Consider the following 20929-nt stretch of genomic DNA (forward strand, 5'->3'; position numbering starts at 1 on the left):
ACATTTAAAAGAACAAACCTGTTTATGGAGTCTACTAGAAATTAACATAAATGATACAGAAATGGCTTATGGAAAAACACAATGAATCAATTTACCATCACGCTCAAAATCAAATAGATAAGCCCGCTTGTAAGCCAAATTCGAATTACGTAGTTTTGATTTCCCAAATATTAAATTGGTGTTCAAGGCAACATAACCAAAGACAAGGACATTTATCTAAGAAATATGATCCTGGTGGTTTCAGCAAGCATAGGAAGACAATGGGAAATCATATTGTAATATTAAGGCATGAGAAATTGCCAATTTATAAAACATCTTCCAATAATCTTGGTTTACCAAGTGCTGGCTAACTTTGCATTTGACTTCTGACCACAGAGAACAGCATTCCATGTGGCAACACTGGCAAGATGACAATTATTTCATGCAGAAAAATGATTCTTCTGCACTTTTGTTATTGGTGTTTTGAAGGCCTTTCAGTATTTGTATGGAACACTAAATACAGCTGCAACCACTGTTCTGCCACTGATCCACATGTAAGTCATCAATTCCGGCTTTGCTTGAGATTGACAGCCAAGTCACATTTTTCTACTACAAAATTAAAATACTACAGATGATGGAAATCTGAAATAAAAACAGACAATACTGGAAGTATTCAGCAGGTCTGGCTGCATCTGTGGAGATAGAAACAGAGTTAATATTTCAGGTCGATTACCTTTTATTAGAACTCTTCTGACAGAAGGTCATCAACCTAAAACGATAGTACCCTGTTCAACTCTATTGGTCTAAATACTTGGTAATGTACTGAATCAAGTAATATTGATGGCCAAACTGCAGAAATTCCCTGCCATTTGTTCTGGTTAGGGTGCAACTAATCCCATTGTTCAAATCATTTGTTTCTCTGCTTAATTATTAATCTCATCGTTTAATGGCATTTTCCTCAGCTGGTTCTTGTATCATAAGGTGCTGATCTGAATTGCATTGGCAGCAGGCTTTCTGCTATGAATTAGACAAATTTGTATAACCAAGGACTCTCAGTTTCTAATAAAGCTTTCTGCAAAAGGTCCTGGCTCTGCTCAAACATGAATGTAAAATACATATTTATTTTTCTTTTGAAAGGAAAATGATGATGTGGCACTGGGCCGTAACTTCCGACTGGTGTTGGAAAGTGCTGACCCGCAGGAATTAGAAGAACTAAATCCCTCCTTACCTGGTCTTGAAAATTACGTTGACACTTCTGTTCACCAGAGCTGCTTAGGGCCTGCAATAAAAGACTCCTCGCAGGCCCCAGCAAACTGTAGCTCCAGTGAATACAAGGAGGCCATGCCCCCTTTTTTTATAGCACTTGCTGCCAGAAAGCAGGTAAGTTTAAAGGGCATGGGAAATTGACAGGCCAAGGAGAAGGTAATGTCTACGTTGTGGATAGGATTTAGAGGGTGTCGGAAGTCGGGGGGGTAGAGCCTGTCGGAGGTGGTGGAGGGTGTCATAGGTCAGGGATTGGGGGTGGAGGAGGTCGGGGATTGGGGGAAGGGGGGCGTCAGGGGTGTGGGGCGAGTCCTATGGGGTCAGTCTGAGTCTTTACAATAGTTACTCAGAAGTTAGAAGACGTTTTAATTCTTCTAGATTTCTTGAGTAACTATTGGTATAACTCTGGGGGAACCATCCAAAGTTTGTGATTTAAACTGCATATTTGGATGATTCCCAGCATAATGCAATTGGCCAGAGGATATGTGACTTCTGGGCAATTGCCGTGCAAACCCTTAGCTGGAAACTTCCCAGTGGGACTCCCCATTACATCTTTGGGGTACCCCTCAAATCCGACGCTGGGGAGTTCAGAAGTTACAGGCCAATGTGTTTTGAGAGGTGTGATGAGTATATCATGGTGGTGAAAAGTGGTGCACACTTTTAGACCTGCCAATTGATTGCAATGCCCTTCTTAGTCCTGCACCATTGTATTTTCTATTATAATCTAGGGTGGCTACAAAAATTGAACCCTTCAGAGTAATTAGATGTAAAATAATCTTACTCTGATTTTCTCATATTTTAACTTGCAGTCTGCATTCCAACTGAAGGTGTTTATAACTGCACTTTATTAATGCATAATCTCTACCAATCAATCACAAATTATTAAGACTAGTTCAAAGTATGCAATCAGATTTACCTGTCTTTGCTTTTCTTCCGTGTCCATTTGACCTGTGCTTACGTTATTCTGTGCTTCAGATGTCAACACAGATTGACCTTGGTCTAGTGTTTGAGGTACAGCATGAAACTGCTGCACCTGGGAATTCATGGGCGATCCTGTGGAGCTGCTGAAATTTGTGGAATCTGATGCAGGTCCTTGTTGGTCATTAATATCATGATTAAGTCTTCCCGGCGCAAATGTGTCATTAGTTTGAGGTCTTGGGGTCCTTGGTGGTTGATCGTATGGGTCATGTACCATGCGTCCAAATGTGTCTGCAGATGGCCTCACTGCTGATGCATGGGGTGAAAAAGCTTCATCTGGCATTCCAGCTTGTCTGGGACCCTGAGGTGCTCGACAACGCACATCAGCTGGTCGTACAAATGTATCTTTTAAATTTGGAACTCTACTGTGAGGTGGTGGCACGAATAGATCCTGATTTGCCAACAAACCTGGTCTCGTCAATGTTTGCCGGTCTGAAATAACTGGCCTTGGAGAGTGAGGAGGTTGTGCAAAGGGATCAGAAACAACTGGCCTTGGGGTTACAGGAGGTTGTGCATAAGGATCTGAATATCTCTGATTAACTGCTGATTGCACAAAACGATTTACAGTTAAAGGCCTTGGTGTACCAGGTGGCTGGGAATATGGATCTGCTTGTGGAGAGGGTCTTGGAGGAAGTGGCTGCTGTGCATATTGATCAGTTGTAGGCCGAGGGGTTCCAGGAGGCTGTGAATAAGGATCAGCTGTAGGCCGAGGGGTTCCAGGAGGCTGCGAATAAGGATCAGCCGTAGGCCGAGGGGTTGCAGGGGGCTGCGCATAAGGATCAGCTGTAGGCCGAGGGGTTGCAGGAGGCTGTGAATAAGGATCAGCCGTAGGCCGAGGGGTTCCAGGAGGCTGTGAATAAGGGTCAGCGGTAGGCCGAGGGGTTGCAGGAGACTGTGAATAAGGGTCAGTGGTAGGCCGAGGGGTTCCAGGCGGCTGTGAATAAGGATCAGCCGTAGGCCGAGGGGTTCCAGGAGGCTGTGAATAAGGATCCTGAGGAGAGCATCTTGACATTGACCCTTGTTGAACAAACATGTCACTCTGGGTCTGCCGGGGAATTCTCTGACTGTGTGAAAATGGCTCATTCACAGGACGAGGTGTATGTGGTTGCTGTGCATAAGGCTCAATTGTCTGGGACTGAGACTGTACTGGGCTTTGCGGAAAGTTATCCATAGGTCTGGAGGTCAACACAGTTCTTTCATAAGGATCAACAGGAGTACGTCTTGGGGTTAAAGGCATAGATACATAAGGATCTTGAGGTGACTGAAGTGGTGGCATTGGTGTCTTAAACAAGGGTCCACTTCCACCTTCAACACCTGTTGGACCAGGTACAGGTTGTGATCTTGAATATAGATCAAGAGGTCCCATTCGATTATGTGATACTTGATGTCTAGGAAACATATCAGGTCTATGTACAGGTTTAGCAAAGGGATCATTTGCATTTACTGACATATTATTCCCTGATGGATCAGGATTCATAGGTGGCCTTGGCAATCCTAATGGTTTTGAAAAATGATCTGTTGATATTGTCATGGAGGGTCTAGGAGTATCAGGTGCCTTTGCATAAGGATCATTACCAACTGATGATGGTGCCCCAAAAGACTCATCAGCCAATGAAGGCCTGTTTCTCTCGATCTGTTCAGTAGCTGGGGATGGTCTGGTTACACCTTGAGGAACAGCACAAGAATCTAAAGAAGACACTGAATTTCTTCTAACAACAGGTGGTGGTCTTGGTGTTCCTACCATTTTAGCATATGGATCCCAAGGAGATGATGGTCTTGATGCATTAGCAGCTGGGGAAAACTGTGGTGACTGTGGCTGTGAAGTCTGGGATTGTGCGAATGGATCCTGTAATGGTATCCTGGTTGGGGTTGGAGGAGGAGCCTGAGGTCTTAGAAAGACATCATCTGATGGCGTTGATACAGAAGTGCCAGGAACCCGAGGCCTTGTAAACCCTTCTTTGGGCAAGTGTAGAGGAGACAAGTGTCCACTGTCCTGTTCACCTGCTTTAGGGCTGTTGGAATCCTCCCCTGTAGATTGCTGGGACCCAAACTGTTGTTGCTGTTGCTGCTGCTCATGCTTCACCTGTTCTAGTTTTTGTGTAGCTTCGATCTTGGCTTGCTGCTTACTCTTCTGGCGCATTTGCTGTTTTGATATGAGGCAAAAGATAAAATGATCAGATTTATGTAACCTGAATGACATACATTGTTAACATGGAAACTGAAGCAAAAGCCTTAACATTGTATTAAAAAACATTCCCATTGCTGAAGTATCAAATTATTGTTTTGTCTGACACAAAAAAGTGCAAATGTCAAGAACTGAATGCTGAGAAACCCATCTCGTGTAAACACTCGTACACATCATGGAGGTTTTTATAACCTGGCAGCTCAAAATGCTACACGTGCATAAGTGCAATAAATAATTTCCCAGGTGTCTTTTTATATCAGTATGACAAATAGAACACATATGAAAGGCACTGTAATCATATCACTTCTCTTCAATCTTTCTATCTCTCCTCCTCAAAATCCACTTCAGCAAAGCTTTAGGGCATTGCTCTTCCATTATCTCCATTATAAACAAAGTTACATTTTAGAGCTAAATTCCCGCCATTGCACAGATTTTGTGGTAGCAATGATGACGAAACTGCCAGCATTCTCAGTCATTACTTCTCGGAATCTGACAATAACTTCTGGAGTTTAAGGCTGAAATCAAGATGTTGCTGTCAGCATTTCTCCATAGAGTGCACTGGTGAAGTCTCCCTAGGCTTCAATTAAGTAGAAATCATTGAATCAATAAGGCCTTCCATTTCTATGCTATTAGTCTCGCTTTAAGAACCCTTGAAAAAGTTGTACCTTGTTAAACGAGACGTAACTGGGTTTTAGCAGCATACTAAATTCATAATTTCTGTTGAGCAGCCTCACTGGTCCAGAAAGATTAATTTTATATTTGCGGAATGATAAATTTCTCCATTACGATAAAAAATCACACTTCGAAATATTAAAATTTTTTTATTCCTATTTTAGCTTCAATCTTAATCATTTAGTTCACTATCTGGAAAATTTAAATGGAAAGTGATGTGGATTTTACTTCCTGGTTTGCTATCTGTGAGAATACTTCAATATGATTGGCTGTTTACCGTATTTGCTAAAATGACTACTCCTGGATGCCTGGAAATCCCCTTGACTTGGTGCCCGATTCAAACTGACATTGGGAACCGTGAAATCTATGCCACAGAGATTGCTAGATCGTTGTGGGCAGCTTTCTTACAGATCAGTGGTGAGTGATGCCGCTTTGGCACTGACCAGAAAATCTGGGCTATTGCTATGTTGTTTACTCGAACTATGTGCATGTTGTTCTAATTGTTATGTAACATCTACAGGAAACCTGGTGTCAATTTTCAAAGACAATGGAAAACTTTGTCTTTTAGAAAGTTTTTCATCAGGTTTTCACTTCAACAATGGACAAAGAGACATAAAATGGACTGTAGGTATGGTGCTGAATGTATGTATATGGCTCAGAGAGGGAAAAGGAAGAATAGCCATAAATGGGACTGTTCAAACAACTGCAAGCTGTCCACCAACTTTTTTAAGGGAAAAGTATTAAACAATTTATGCCATTGTGCTTCTGCTGAAAGGCACTGTAATCATATCACTTCCCTTCAATCTTTACATCTCTCCTCCTCAAAATCCACTTCAGCAAAGCTTTAGGGCATTCCCCTTCCATTTTCTCCTCTCTTGGCAAAATATCCATTTTATTTGATCAGGCCTCTGTGAAGGACTTTGAATGTTTCTTAATGCTAAAGGTGCTATAAAATGCACACTTATTATTGTTCTACACTCAAATACAGATGCCCTATAGTAGGGAGAATCAAAAAGCAGACTATTATTTAAATGGAGAGAGACTCCAAAAAAGTGCAGCACAGAGGGATCTGGGTGTTCTTGTGCATGAAACACAAAATGTTAGCATGTAGGTGCAGCAAGTAATTAGGAAGGCAAATGGAATCTTGGCCTGTATTGCTAAGGGGTTGGAGTTTAAAAATAGGGAAGTCTTGTTACAACTGTACAGGGTGTTGGTGAGGCAGCACTTGGAGTACTGTGTACAGTTTTGGTCCCCATATTTAAGAAAGGATATACTGGCATTGGAGGCAGTTCAAACGAGATTCACTATGCTGATTCCTGGGATGAAGGGGTTGACTTATCAAGAACGGCTAAACAGTTAGGCCTTTATTCATTAAAGTTTGAAGAATGAGGGGTGATCTTATTGAAACGTCCAAGACTCTGAGGGGGCTTGACAGGGTAGATGTTGAGAGGATGTTTCCACTAGTGGGGGAATCTCGAACTAGGGGACATTGTTACAGAATAAGGGGACAGTCATTTAAAACTGAAATGTGAAGGAATTTCTTCACTCATAGGGTAGTGAATATCTGGAATTCTCTACCTCAGAGAGTTGTGGAGGCTAGATCACTGGAAGTATTTAAAGGGGAGGTAGATAGATTTTTGAAATATCAGGGAGTTGAGGGCTATGAGGGACTGGCACAAATGAGTTGAGGCCTGGGGCAGATCAGCCATGACCTTATTGAATGGCAGGGCAGGCTTGAGTGGCCGAATGGCCTTTTTCTGCTCCTGTTTCTTATTTACATCTATAAAAAGAACAAATATAATTATTCCTCCAACTTGATTTATCGGCATGCTAACAAAGACATGAGGGACTCGATATATCCATCAATACAAATGTATTTCATTATTCCCCCAATTCCTCCCCAAAACTTGTCCTGCTGTTCCCACATTACAGATTCATCTTTAAGTTGCATGCGAGGTCATAGAATTCTAGAATGGTTACAGCACAGGAGGTCATTCAGCCTGTTGTGTCTGTGCTGGTTCTCTGCAAGAGCAATTTACCTAGTTCCACTCACCTGCCTTTTCCCCATAGCCTTGCAAATTTATCTGCTTCAGATAATTATTCAATTCTCTTTTGAAGGCTTCGACTGAATCTACCTCATTATTCTTTCAGGAAGTGCATTCTAAATCCGAACCACCTGCTGCACGGAAAAGTCTTTCCCCACATCGCCATTGCTTCTAGTGACAACTTCTCCCTTCATACCCTAGTAAGCTGCTTCGGTGGGCAGGGCAAACCAGGTGAGAGTTGGGCCTCCTACCCTCGGCAACTTAGAAATCTATCTACCCTGGCATGTGAAGACTGATTCGGGTGGACTGGGCAGATATGACCATCTCTAAGATTCAATAGCCTTGAAGGCAGGTCAGCACCAAGTTGGGGAACACAGAGCTCGACAAGACATAGAAGACATGCTGGTCACCCACTGCTTCCGGATCTATCTCCAGCTGTCTAGACTCATTTTACCACTGGACCAAGGTAACTCGTTGAGTGAGTGAGCTTTCCAATTATTGGGTTCAAACTGACTTGTGTAGTTGCTGAATTTATCATTACATCCTTTTTGAACAAGGATGTAAAATTTGCAATTCTCCAGTGCTCTTGCACCTGTATCTTAGGAGGAATTGAAGATTATGGCCAGTGCCTTCGCAATTTCCACCTTTTACTTTCCTCAGTATTCTCAGGTGTATCTAATCTGACCTTGGTAACTTATCAACTTGAAATTCAGTCTGCCTTTGTAATACATCCTCTTGATCAATTTTTAGCCCATTCAACATTTCAAAGACCTTCTCTTTTACTAAGGGCTGTAACTTCCTTGGAGTGGCAATCAGTGTTGGATTATCACTCAGTACCCAATTGCTCACACTAAATTTCTTGTCTCGTCTGACCTTCCAACTCAAGCTGGACGCAATACTGCCAGTGCAGCTGTCCCTGATGCCTAGCGTCACAGTCCAGCAGAGTTGGATTGAAGAAGGATACGCCCCCCCCCCCCATTTTTTTTTTTAACAACACTAGCTGCCGTAAACCAGTGAGTTAAAGGTCCCATTGAAATTGACAGGCCAGGGTGAAGGCAAGTGTCTAAGCTAAGTGGGTAGGATTTGGGGGCTGGATTGGACCTCAGGGGAGTGGGGTGTGGGGGTAGTGGATGGATCTCTGATGGGGGAAGAGTGGGGAGGTTGGACCTTGGGCGGTGGTGGTCGGACCTTGGTTGGGGTGGAGGAGGTATACATTGGATCTTGGATGGGGTGAAGGGGCACGTCAGACCTTGGGGTGAAGCGGGGGAGGGGAGGGGGGGGGGGTGTTGGTGGCATTGGACCTTGGATACAGGGGGAGGTTGGGTCAGGCGAGTCCCATGCCAGTAGGAGGAATCCCTGGAGGGGGGAGGGGTGGTGGGAAACACCATGGGGGTGCGGGGAGTCAGTTAGGGTCTTTACAATAGTTATCCAGAAGTCGGAAGAGGTTTTCATTCTTCTAACTTTTTCTGGGTTACTATTTGTCTAACACAGCCGGAATTATCCGAAGTTTGAGATTTAAATCACATTTTCAGATCGTTCCCAGCGCAGACCAATTTTCCAGAGGAAGTTTGCACTTCTGGGCAATTGCCGTGCAAACCCTTACCTGTGAAATTCTGAGAGGAACACCCCAGCACATCTCTGGGGTACCCCCCCTACCCCTCATCCGACGCTGGGGAAATTGGAAGTTAAAGCCCTATGACTTGAGCACAATCTTCTTCCTTGGTAAAGACAGGTGCAAAATACTCATTTAATACCATAGCCAAGACCATCTGCCTCCATGGATAAATGCCCTTTTTGGTCCCTACTTGGCCCTATTCCTCCATTTTTGCACCTACAGAAGACTTTCAGATTCTATTTTTTGTTCACTGCCATTTTCCTATACTCCATTTGTTTCTATTTCCTTCTACATTTCCATCCTGAGCTTTTTGTAGTCAGCCTGGTTTCAATTGTATTATCTGTCATTTGTCAGTGCACCTTCTTGCTTTATCTTATTACTACTTTCATTACCCAAGAAGCTCTGGGTTTGTTTGTCCTACCTTTCCCTCTCATGGCAATATATCTCAACTGTTCCTGAATTATCTCCTCTTGGAAGGCAGCCCATTGTTAAGTTACAGTTTTGCCTGACAATCTTTGATTGTAATTTACTTGGGCTCGATCTGTTCTCATCCCATTGAAGTCGGCTCTCATTCCCTAACAGCACTGTGGGTATACCCAAGCCATAGGGACTGCAGCAGTTCAAGAAGGCAGCTCACTGCTACTGTCTCAAATGCAATTAGGGATAAGCAATAAAGGCTGGCTTAGCCAGCAATGCCCACATCCCATAAATAAAGAAGAAAAAGGCTACTCCTTGTCCTTTTCCAGAGCCAACTTGAACTTTATGATACTATGATCACTCTACCGTAAATGTTCCCCTGCTGACACTTGATCTACTTGACTCACCTCATGCACCAGAACCAGATGTGGCAGTGCCTCCTTCTTCATTGTGGCAGAAACATAACAATTTAGAAATTCTTCTGAACACACTTCATAACCTTTTTCCTTTACACTATCACTATCCCAGATATTAGGATAATTCAAGGCTCCATTATAATTACTCTAACTGCCAAGTTAACTGTTCAAATTCAAACCAGGCAAGTTGACTCTGATTGGTCAAGGCATTTCCATGGGGAATGAGCCAGAATGGCTATCTCCCAAGCTTTTGTTTAACTGGTAAAGGTTCAAAAGGTGGACATGGTTTTTCTGTGTGCAAATGACAGGGCACTGTTTGTGAAGGCTTTTAGCACGTTTAATTGAGCCACACTGCGAGCAAATTTTTAAATAGAGTGGAAGAACAGACAGCCTTGTTCTCCTTCCCAAATTCCTTTTCTCCCATTCAATCTAACTGATATAGAACTTGTAATGGAATATAACATTTCTGATTCTTGGGAGGAAGAATAAATATTTTCTTTTAAAATGTTGTTCCATCTCATACTTCCTTCCTGACATATTTTATGTTGTACTGTCCCCTTCCTCCCCTATAAGAACATCAGATAAGTGTCCTTTTCTTAGTCTAAGATTTAAAAAAAATGTCTAACAAGGACAGAGGAGGGGGAATTTCTTTTCTTAAAAAATGGAGAGCTTCTATGGAAAACATGGATCCTATTTTAAGATTACAAATCAAATGCCTTGTTGGCTGTCATCAACGAGGAACATTCTACGCTATAGAATTCTTTGGCTGTTATCAATACTGCTCCCCAGTTAAGATGCAAATTAATTAGACAAAAATGACTCCACAAAAAACAACCTGTTTCCATAGAACCATTGAAAAGTTACAGCACAGAAAGAGGCCATTCGGCACATCGTGTCTTTGTCAGCCAAAGAAGAAAAAAAAACTAGTTGCCCATTTTAATCCCACCTTTCAGGACTAGGTCTGTAGCCTTGCAGGTTACAGCACTCTAGGTGCAGATCCAGGTGCCTTTTAAGTGAGTTGAGGGTTACTGCATCCACCACTAAACCAGTCAGTGAAGTCCAAACACCCACCATCCTTGGGGTGAAGAGGGTTTTCTTCATGCCCCCTCTAAACCTTCTACCAATCACCTTAAATCTGTGCCCCCAGGTGATTGGCCTCTCTACTAGAGGAAACAGGACATCCCTGACTTATGCTATCTAGGCCCCTCATATTCTTATACATCGCAATCAGGTCACCTCCTCAGATTGCTCAGTCCCAAGGAAAACAATCCCAGCCTATGCAACCTTTCCTCATACCTGCAATTTTCAATCTCTGGCAAGATTCTAGTAAATCTCTTCTGTACTCTCTCCAGAGCAATTCTGTCCTTCCTGTTATGTGGCAACTAGAACTGTACACAAATCTCCAGATGTGGCCTAACTAGCGTTTTATACAGTTCCATCATTACATCCCTGTATTTGTATTCTATACCTCGGCCAATAAAGGAAAGCATTCCATATGCTTGCTTTACCACTTTATCCATCTGTCCTGCTACCTTCAGGGACCTGTGGGCATGCACACCCAAGGTCTCTCACTTCCTCTACCCCTTCCAATATCCTCCCATTTATTGTGTATTCCCTTGCTTTGTTTCCCCTCCCCAAATGCATTACCTCACACTTCTCTGGATTGAATTCCATCTGCCACTTCTCCGCCCGCTCAACCGAACCATTAATATAATTCTGGAGACGACAGTTATCCTTTTCACTATCAACTACGTGCCAAATTTTTTGAGTCTTCTGCAAATTTCCCAATCATGCCACCCATATTTATGTCCAAATCATTAATATATACAACAAACAACAAGGGATCCAGCACTGAGCCCTATGGAATGTCACTGGAAACTGTTTTCCATTCGCAAAAACGTCCATCAACCATCACCTTTGTTTCCTGTCGCTGTGCCAATTTTGAATCCAACTCGCCACATTCCCTTGTGTCCCATGGGCTTTTACTTTTCTGACCAGTCTGCCATATGGGACTTTGTCAAATACCTTATTAAAATCCATACAGACAACATCCACTGCACTACCCTCATCAATCCTCCTTGTTACTAACTTAATAGAATTTTTTTGCAAGTAAGACACGATCTTCCCCTAACAAAATTATGCTGTCTATCCCTGGTTAATCCATTCCTTTCTAAGTGACAGTTTATCTTGTCTTAGAATTGATTCCGATAACTAGCCCACCAAGGAAGTCAGACTAATCGACCTATAATTATTTTGTCTATTCCTTGCACCCTTTTTAAATAATGGTACAATGTTCGCAGGCCTCCAATCCAGTGGTACCTCGGCTGCACTTCGTGAGGATTGGAAAGTGATCCGCAGAGCATCTACTATTTCCTCCCTGGCTTCCTTTAACAGTCTGGGATACAATCCATCCGACACTGGTGACTCATCCACCTTCAAGGATGTCAGTCCCTCCAGTACATCCTCTCACACTATGCTTATTGTATCTAATATTTCACACTCATCCTCTTTAAATATAATATCTGCTTCATCCGTCTCCTTAGTGATGACAGAGACAAAGTACTGATTGAGAACCGTGTGCATATCTTCAGCATTAGAGCACAAGTTACCATTTACATCTCTGATTGGCCTTACCCATTCCTTAGCTATTCTTTTGCTCTAAATGTACTGTTAAAACATCTTTGGGTTTTCTTTGATTTTATCTGCCAATGTTTTTTCATATCTTCTCTTTGATTTCCAACTTACCTTTTTTACTTCACCCCTATACCTTCTACATTCCTCGAGGCTTTCTACAGTATTAAGCTTTCTTTTTCTGCTTTATCTATCTTGGCTTGTATGCTTCTAGATAACCAGGGGGCGCTAAATTTGGCAGTACCCCCCTTTTTCTTTGTGGGGACATGTCCACAGTGTGCCCAAAGAATCTCATTTTTAAATGCCTCCCACTGGTCTGTCACTGATTTTCCTTCAAGTAGCTGCAACCAGTCCATTTTTGCCAGATCACCTCTTAGCTTCATAAAATTTGTCTTTCCCCAATTTAGAACATTTACTCCTGTTCTATATTTATCCTTTTCCATAATTGTATTAAATCTAACTGTATTATGGTTACTATCTCCAAAATGGTCACCCATTGCTGCTATTTCTACTTGCCTAGTTTTATTTCCTACTACTAAATCTAGAATTGCACTCCCTCTCATTGGGCTTGTTACGTGCTGGCTAAAAAAAGTTCTCTTGGATGCAGTTCAAGAATTTTGTGCCCTTTGTGCCTATTACACTGTTCATATCCCAGTTGATATCAGGGTAGTCGAAGTCCTCAACTACTGTTGGCCTATTGTTTTTGCACTCAGAAATGTGCCTACATATTTGCTCTACTATCTCCCTCTCACTATTTGGGGTCTATAGTACACTCCTAGTAGTATGACTGCCCCTTTTCTTTTTACTCCTGAGCTTAATCCAAATGGCCTCATTTGATGATTAATTTAGTATATCATCCCTTATTACAGCTGTAATTAATTCTTTAACCAATGATACTATACCCCACCTTTTTTAGCCCCCTCCCTATCCTGCCTGAAAAGTTTATATCCAGGGATGTTGAGCTGCCATATTTGCCCTTCTTTAAGCCAAGATTCTGTTATAGCAATGATATCATGCTGCCTATCTGTGCCCTCATCTCATCAGCTTTGTCTGCTATACTCTTTGCATTTAAATAAATACCTTTTAACATTAACAAATTCCTGTGCTGTAAACCTTTTAACCTTTGCTTCTTCTGTCTGTCAGTCGCCCACTAATTTTCTGTCTCCCGCTCCCTGGTCTGAATGTATCCTATCTGAATCTGCCTTCAGATTCCCACCCCCCTGCCAATCTAGTTTAAACCCTCCCCAACAACACTAGCTAATCTCCCTGCAAGGACATTTGTCCCGGTCCTATTCAGGAGTAGACTGTCTGGTTTGTATAGATCCCAACTTCCACAGAACTGGTGGCAAGATCAAATTCAGGAATTTGAGTGTTTAACCTTCAAGTTAACTGCTCCCATTACAGACAGCCTAAATTTGGTTAATGATGGCTTTTGAACTAAAATAATATTGTCAATGTGCATTGACATTCTGTGCATATTTAAGTCACAAATTATACACAATTGACTAGGAAAATTATATGAACATGAGCATCACAAATTATCAATGGTAACACATATGAATCCAATTACCTGTCTAAGCTTCCATTCCTGTTCATGTTCCGATTCCTTTTGCTTCATTTGATCCTTAAATGGCAAATCAATGTCAGGGCGAGACACAGAATCGATGCATTCTTGCTGTTGCCTTCTCAGAGACTCACTGGTCATTTGAACCTTGTTTATACGGAGCGCTGCACGATTGTCTCTTGCTTTTTGCTGCAAATTGTATTACAATTAATTTTCAATTTGCAAGTGAACATTATGCTATTGCATATGGTGAATATTACCTATTTTTAAAATATCGTCCAAGGTTTAAAAACTAGGATTTCCTAGTTTTCTTTAAATAATTACTCGCTAACAAAACCATAAGAAAACAAGGCTTTTAAATGTGATTTTTAAGAAAGCAAGTTTATTAGCAGGTCACTTGATTAAAAAAGACAGGCAAATTCTGTTCCAAGAAGTTCACACCTCAGGAAACCACAAGGCTGTGGTTTTATTCTCGACTACATGATATTCCCCCACCGACATCTACAGCCTTTTAAACAAAATGTTTCCCTTACAATTTGAGCGATTTTTAAAGGAAAATAAGCAGAGGACTGCTAGGACATGGAATTTTGTATCAGAAACAATGGTGAAAGGAGAATACACATGTTTGAAGGAAAAATGGAAAATTTTTGAAAATGAATTTGAAACAGTATGGGGAAAGGGATTTTGTTAGCTCTTCCAGAGAGCGGGCAAAGAGACATGGAAAGACTACAATGCGCCAAGGACCACACATGATGATGATGATGGAGGAGAGAGCTGTATGAAGATGGAAAAAAAAAACAGAAAATGATGGAAAAACTCAGCAGGTCTGCAGCATATACCATCCTTACCTGGTCTGGCCTACATCTGTGAAGAGAGAAACAGTAGTTAACATTTCGAGTCATATGCCTCTTCTTCAGAGCTAAAACATTAACAGACTTAACATCTCTCCACAGATGTAGGGCAGGCCAGGTTAAGATGGGCAGTTTCCTTCCCTAAAGGACATTAGTGAACTAGTGACAAATAATGGTAGTTTAATGATCACCATTATGGAGACTAGCTTTTAATTACAGATTTTATTAATTGAAGTTAAATTCCACCAACTGCTGTTGTGGGATTTGAACCCATGCACCCAGTGCCTTAAGCTGCGCCTCTGGTTTACCAGTCCAGTGACATTACCACTACGCCACCATCTTCCCTTAAATATATGCACCATCACCTCTACTCAAGGACCTTACAAAGGCTGAGGAAAAGGGAGCTGAAGCCTTCATGGTTCTTATCAGAAGTGACTGCAACACCAAGACAACAGCTGTTATGATCCTAACAAAACGATGAAACTTTTTCTTTAATTCTCTCTCAGGACGTGGGCATTGTTGACTAGGTCAGTATTTTTACTACCCTTCCTAATTGTCCTTGAGAAGGTGGTGGTGAGCTTCCTTCTTGAACTGTTGCTGTTCATGTGGTGTAGGTATACCCACAGTGCTGGTAGGAAGGGAGTTCCAGGAGTTTGACAAGCGACAGTGAAGGAACAGCGATATATTTCCAAGTCAGGATGGTGTGTGATTTGCAGGGGAACTTGCAGGTGATGGTGTTCCCAGGCTTCTGCTGCCCTTGTCCTTCTAAGTGATAGAAACAGTGTGTTTGGAAGGTGGTGTTGAAGGAGTCTTGGTGAGTTGCTGCGGTGCATCTTGGTAAACACTGCTGCTACTGTATGTCGGTGATGGAATGAGTGGATGTTGAAGGTGGTATTGGGGTGCCAATCAAGAGGGCTGCTTTGTCTTGGATGGTGTCAAGTTTCTTGAGTGTCTAATGATAAATGAATGCAAGAGTCCATCTGAAGTTTAAATAATCTTGCACGGAGTAAATGGTTGCTATGGTAAATTTCTTCCTTTGCAATGGATATGAAAAATAACAGATTTATGCTTAAGTGCACCGTAAGGCCCAGATATCCTCAGCAATACTTCTTCTGGCCATTTCTTATTCCACCAATATTCAAAATTTAACGGTAATACACCACCATTGATAGTGAAAAGAAAGCTCATAGAAATTTTACATTTTCCATTTCTGGCAATTTCTCAGTGATGCTCAATTTTCAGACTTGGGAACATGCAGTTTTTGCTTCAGCTACATATTGAAACATATTTACAATGGTCTTAGGTGCTTCCCAGATGGTCTTAGATGCTTCCCAGATTTGGACTACAGAACTCAAAAACTAGACAAGTAAAAAGGCTTTGGCCCACGGTCTATATCCATCTTATCCCTCCATCTGTATTGCAAGCACCTGAAAATCTAAATTATATACAGTATTGAAAAGTTTTGGTAAAACGCAGTAAAAATTTTTAAATGGGCTCTGCTCACATTGGTCTCATCAACTTTTAAGTTGCTCAAGTCTGAAGTCCCAACCTATTGTAATCAGGAATCGAATAGCCCAGTTAAACAAGCCATTGAGTTTTCATTCCTTACAGAATCACAACATTCAGCAGTCAAAGTTATGCCCAGAAAATAATGCTTACCACATAAGGGGCCCTCTCTTGGGAACTTGCTTTCCTCCACAGTTTAGCTATTTGTTTCGCTCTGGTAGCCCAATCTGAAGAACAAATAGATATAGTGTCTGATTTGTGGACTGTAAATGCTTGGTGATTTCCTGAAATATGAGCTTGCATGCAATAAACAATATAAAACCCATAAAACCTGCCATCAACTTCACATGAGTGTCCACCTTAATAAAACATGTCATGGCTTAAACTGGTTGTAGAATCTCATTTACACTGGCAATTGGTGATCCAACACGTGCCCAAGTCTGATCTCAGATCACCAACATAAGCTGAATTCTGCATTCTAAACTGCTCAGTCTAAAATAAAATAAGTTTTGGAGTTCGGTCGAACACCAGAACTAATTTGGAAGCAACACAATGCAAATACAGTCAGTTGATTAGCCGCTGTATCACCTCCCATATATACACTAGTAAAATAAAAAAAAAATACAATCACATGCAATTGACTTCTGCAAGTTTGCGAAGTATGCTTTTAGAGCTGTCTCAAGAGGCTGCAGTATAAACAAGGTCTTTCACTCTCTAGCTGCATGGATTTATAGATAAGATAGGATGAAAGAGCACAGGCTTGGTCTGAACAAGGTAAGCCCAGACAACTGATAGAGGCCTTTAAGATTATGAAAAGTTATGATAAGGCAAAAATGATAGATTGCTGCCATCTGTCTAACCAATGGAAACAAAATAATCACAAAAAAAAGGAAAATGTTAGAAACACATATTGAATCCTCCTCTGCTGAGAACAGCTAACTTAGCACAGACTAACGACTGAGCATAGTACCTTCCTGAACTGTGCTCGCAATATCATATTAGGCAGTTAAGTGATTTACCTTGTGGAGGTACAGGGAGCACTCTCTGTTATCTGTTCATCTAAATGGGTCATTTTAACAATTATTGACACTAGAGTTGATTCAGTGTCAAAGTCAGATCTGAACTAGGGACCAAGATTTTACTGCCTGGAGATTCAGCAGAAATGGGCAGTTGCTAACCTCATATCTCACAACCAGATTATGATACTGCAGAACTGTTTGTATTTGCACAGGGAAAGATCTCTGTACAGGTACATACACATCGAAGTTTAAAATGGTGCTATCTGCTTCACAATGTCTCACTTGATATACAGGTCAACATTATCTGTAGTAAGAACAAATGACTATGATTGTAAGATAAATACTCTCAGCAAACTAGTAAATTTTCCTAAATTGTACAAGATGGAATAACTTAAAATTCTAAATTCAGAAGGATAGTTAAGGTATTTTTGAACAAATGTGTATTATACCTCATTTTTTGCTATGTCATTCAAAAACTTTCTTCCGCCTGGAATGAGCAGTAAATTTATCATACAAGACAGCCAAATGGTTTGGTTCTGGAGTCATGTTGTTGCTATTTTTAAAAAGGGTTATTTTCATGACAGTGGAGATACTTGCAAATCAGTTTGCAGAGTCAATACTGCCAAATTTCGAGAGAAAAATCTGTGCAGTAATCTGGTGCAGTGCAAACATTGGCCTAGCAGTTTTCACACTAACCAGAGATGTTGTGAAGACATCAGTACACATCATTACATTGTGTTGTTAAACATGTCTGATATTATTGAACTACATTAATGAATATTCTTATCTGTATCCACCTTAAATAAGTACATCCTAATTCATAGGAAATCACTTAATTACTTAAGACATGCAGTGCAATGTCCTCAGTGCCACTTAAATTTGCATGATGATTGTCTATCACAAGATTGTATCAGGCAGCAATACTTTATAATGTTTTGAAACATGTTTTCTGTAAATAAATCCTTTAACTTCAAGGCAACACCACGATGTGACAAAGGGACAAATGTTTTCAAGTTAAAATATTTGTAAACAAATCAATACATCAATATTTAAATTATTTCAGTGTGTAATTAGGAGAAATTTTATATTTTTTTTAAAAAAAACTGCACTGTAAATCTTTCATTTAATTTGAGAACACATTCTGACATTTCCAGAAATATGATCTAATTATATGAAACTACCTGGAAAATCTTCTTTCAGGTTGGGGAAGTTCGTGTTTGTGTATAGAACAGGGGCGACTGTTGCCATCTCTCCCAGAGCTTCTTCTTTTTCCCATTTCAGAGTACTCCGCTGTGTGTAGTTTAGTGTGTCGCCTTCCGCCTCCACGGCAGGAGCAGAGGGAACCCACGGGTTAGGAGGCTCTGTAACAACTTGACTAAACGTATGATTCTTGTCTCTGTTAAATTGATCCAGTTCAAATATGTGTAGTTAAAAATACTGCCAGAATCATCCAATTATAGATCCGAATGCTAGACACATGTATTTAAATAATTGAAAAAAATCTAGAATACATCATGTGCATTATATTTGCTAGTTCAATGAAAATTAAATCTTTCATTAGAAAGTTCTCCATTTTCACCACAAGTTTTCTATAGGCACACCCCAAATGACACAGAAACAATTTAAAGCACAGAAGGGAGTCCGTGTCGACCAAAAAAGAGCTCTCCAGCCTAATCCACTTTCCAGTTCTTGGTCCATAGCCCTTCAAGCGTATATTTATACTTTATTTTACACTTAATAACATTCTAGTCTACAATTGGTGTGCACCAGTGAAGTGGATCAATTCTCCAGTTTATTCCTCTCCCCTGCACTGGAAATAAATTGCCTTCAGCATTGTGAGACTGGGAACTCTCAAAGTGCAGATCGTTCATATACAAACCAGAGCTAACCAATCCAGATTAGTGTGTTTCGCACTGACAGCTGAAATTTTAGAGGGAACTTTAATCTTATTTAAATTGGAATGTTTGCAAATGACCACAATTCTCAAGTTGTGAAACAGCTGTTATAAGATAGCAATCCTATGATTTTTGTTAGATGGTACAGCTTCCTTTATTTTTTATTCTTTCATGGGATGTCGGTGTTGCTTACAATACCAGCATATGTTACCTATCCCCAATTGCCCTCAAGAAGGTGGTGGTAAGCCACTTTCTTGAAGTCCATCTGGTATAGGTAGACCCAAAGTGTTGCTGAGAAGGGAATTCCAGGATTTTGATCCCCGACAGTGAAGGAACAGCAATATGGTTCCAAGTCAGATTGGTGTGCAGCTTGGAGGTAGACTTGCAGGTGGTCTGCTGCTCTTGCCCTTCTAGGTGATACAGGTTGCGGGTTTGGAAGGTGCTGTTGAAGGAGGGTGGGTGAGTTGTTACAGGGCATCTAGTATATAGCACACACTGCTGCCACTGCGCGTCAGTAGCGATGGAGTGAATGTTTAAGTTGGGGTACCACTCAACCTACTGTCATTTGTGTACTCTGACTAACATGCCCAACCTACTATCTTTTTGCAGTGGCATTCATATCATTATGTGGAGAAGCAGTTATTTTACAAGCTAAATTTCCTCAAAACAAAAGGTTGCATTATCAAAATATGTATTTTTAAAAGGAATAGAGCAATTATTTCAATGAAATCCATTTCACACAATTTAAAAAGCCTGTAGGTTAAATTTGCTATTCTTTTTGCCATGTTTAAATACATTTGTAATAATGGCATCAAGCAGGCAATAATGCTGCATACTCACCTGCTGCTATCGGTGAATGGTGACTGAGGGATAGAAGAATAAGTGCTGGTGAGGCACCGTCCACCTCCAGGTGCTAAAGATGTTTGTTGCTGTAGATGTGGTCCAACTACTCCATTCATTGCTGGCATCCTGGTAAATGCACCATCTCCTTAATGACAGGGGTAGGGAAAGAAAAGTTATTAACTGTTAAACGATTATTAATGGAGTTACACAGTGAAATGTCTTCAAATTCCCTAAATGCTTTACAATCATTTTCTTTTTTGGCAATATAAAAACTGGGGAAAAATAGATTTACAATTATATAGCATCGGCACCTTTTAAGTTCTTTGAATATTCCAAAGTGCCTTATGGTCAATGAATCACCTATTGAAATGCACTTACTATTCTTTATGCATGGAAATTTGATGGCCAATTTGTGAAAAGCCAGGTCCAGTAAATATCAATGAGATATCTATGCATTTTTGTGGAGCAGCTGAGGCAGAAATGCGCAGAGAACTCTACTATGCTTAGAAAAGTGGCACAAAGATTGCAGCAGCTCAAGAAGGTGGCTCACCATCATGTACTCAAGGACAATAAAGGATGAGCAATAAGCACTGGCTTTGCCAGCGACACCCACATCTCATAAGTAAACAAAAGTAAATACAAGGTACTAAGTTATTTGTGTATGCATAAATATATAAAATCATGAATATATTAGGCTAATTGAACAATGCTGACTCTAATCAGGGGTAATGGTATTGCAGTTTTCTCAAGCTCCCAGTATCTCCAAACATGTTTAGTTATGTCTTGCTTAAGGACCTGTGCCCATGCAGTGATACTTTCCATCTCCTCTCCTTGAACGAGATGAGATTTTCACTGATGGAGTTCCGTTTTTGTTCACATTTTGATATATGGTGTGTGTCCTAGACCACGATGGTAGCCTCCTGTTCCTATTAATGAGGCATTTTAGTACCAAAACATCTGGATAAGAGGATCTTACTGAAAAAATACGATTGTGCTAAATATGGATTTGTTTAGAATATGCTATGAATCAATCTCCAAATTTACATCAAT

At 40.9% G+C, this 20929-nt stretch overlaps 1 protein-coding gene across 10 annotated transcripts in view; it reads right to left on the reverse strand.

The window, feature by feature from the left end:
- kmt2ca (lysine (K)-specific methyltransferase 2Ca) overlaps positions 1-20929 on the reverse strand; it is a 471931-nt gene that overhangs the window by 81456 nt on the left and 369546 nt on the right. For 9 of the 10 annotated variants that reach the window (XR_005942627.1, XR_005942628.1, XM_041184363.1 and 6 more), the window contains 5 exons: positions 19877-20024; positions 18323-18537; positions 16276-16349; positions 13772-13954; positions 2159-4363 (listed from right to left, as the gene is read on the reverse strand). Coding sequence is in view for 8 of the 10 variants with exons in the window: in XM_041184363.1 (XP_041040297.1) it covers positions 2159-4363; positions 13772-13954; positions 16276-16349; positions 18323-18537; positions 19877-20024 (2825 nt within the window). In the remaining 2 variants the exon portion in view is untranslated. The remainder of the gene's footprint in view (positions 1-2158; positions 4364-13771; positions 13955-16275; positions 16350-18322; positions 18538-19876; positions 20025-20929) is intronic. The other variant, XM_041184367.1, reaches the window with a different exon arrangement.

This window comes from Carcharodon carcharias, chromosome 3, assembly GCF_017639515.1.
Source record: "Carcharodon carcharias isolate sCarCar2 chromosome 3, sCarCar2.pri, whole genome shotgun sequence".
Classification (NCBI taxonomy): domain Eukaryota; kingdom Metazoa; phylum Chordata; class Chondrichthyes; order Lamniformes; family Lamnidae; genus Carcharodon; species Carcharodon carcharias.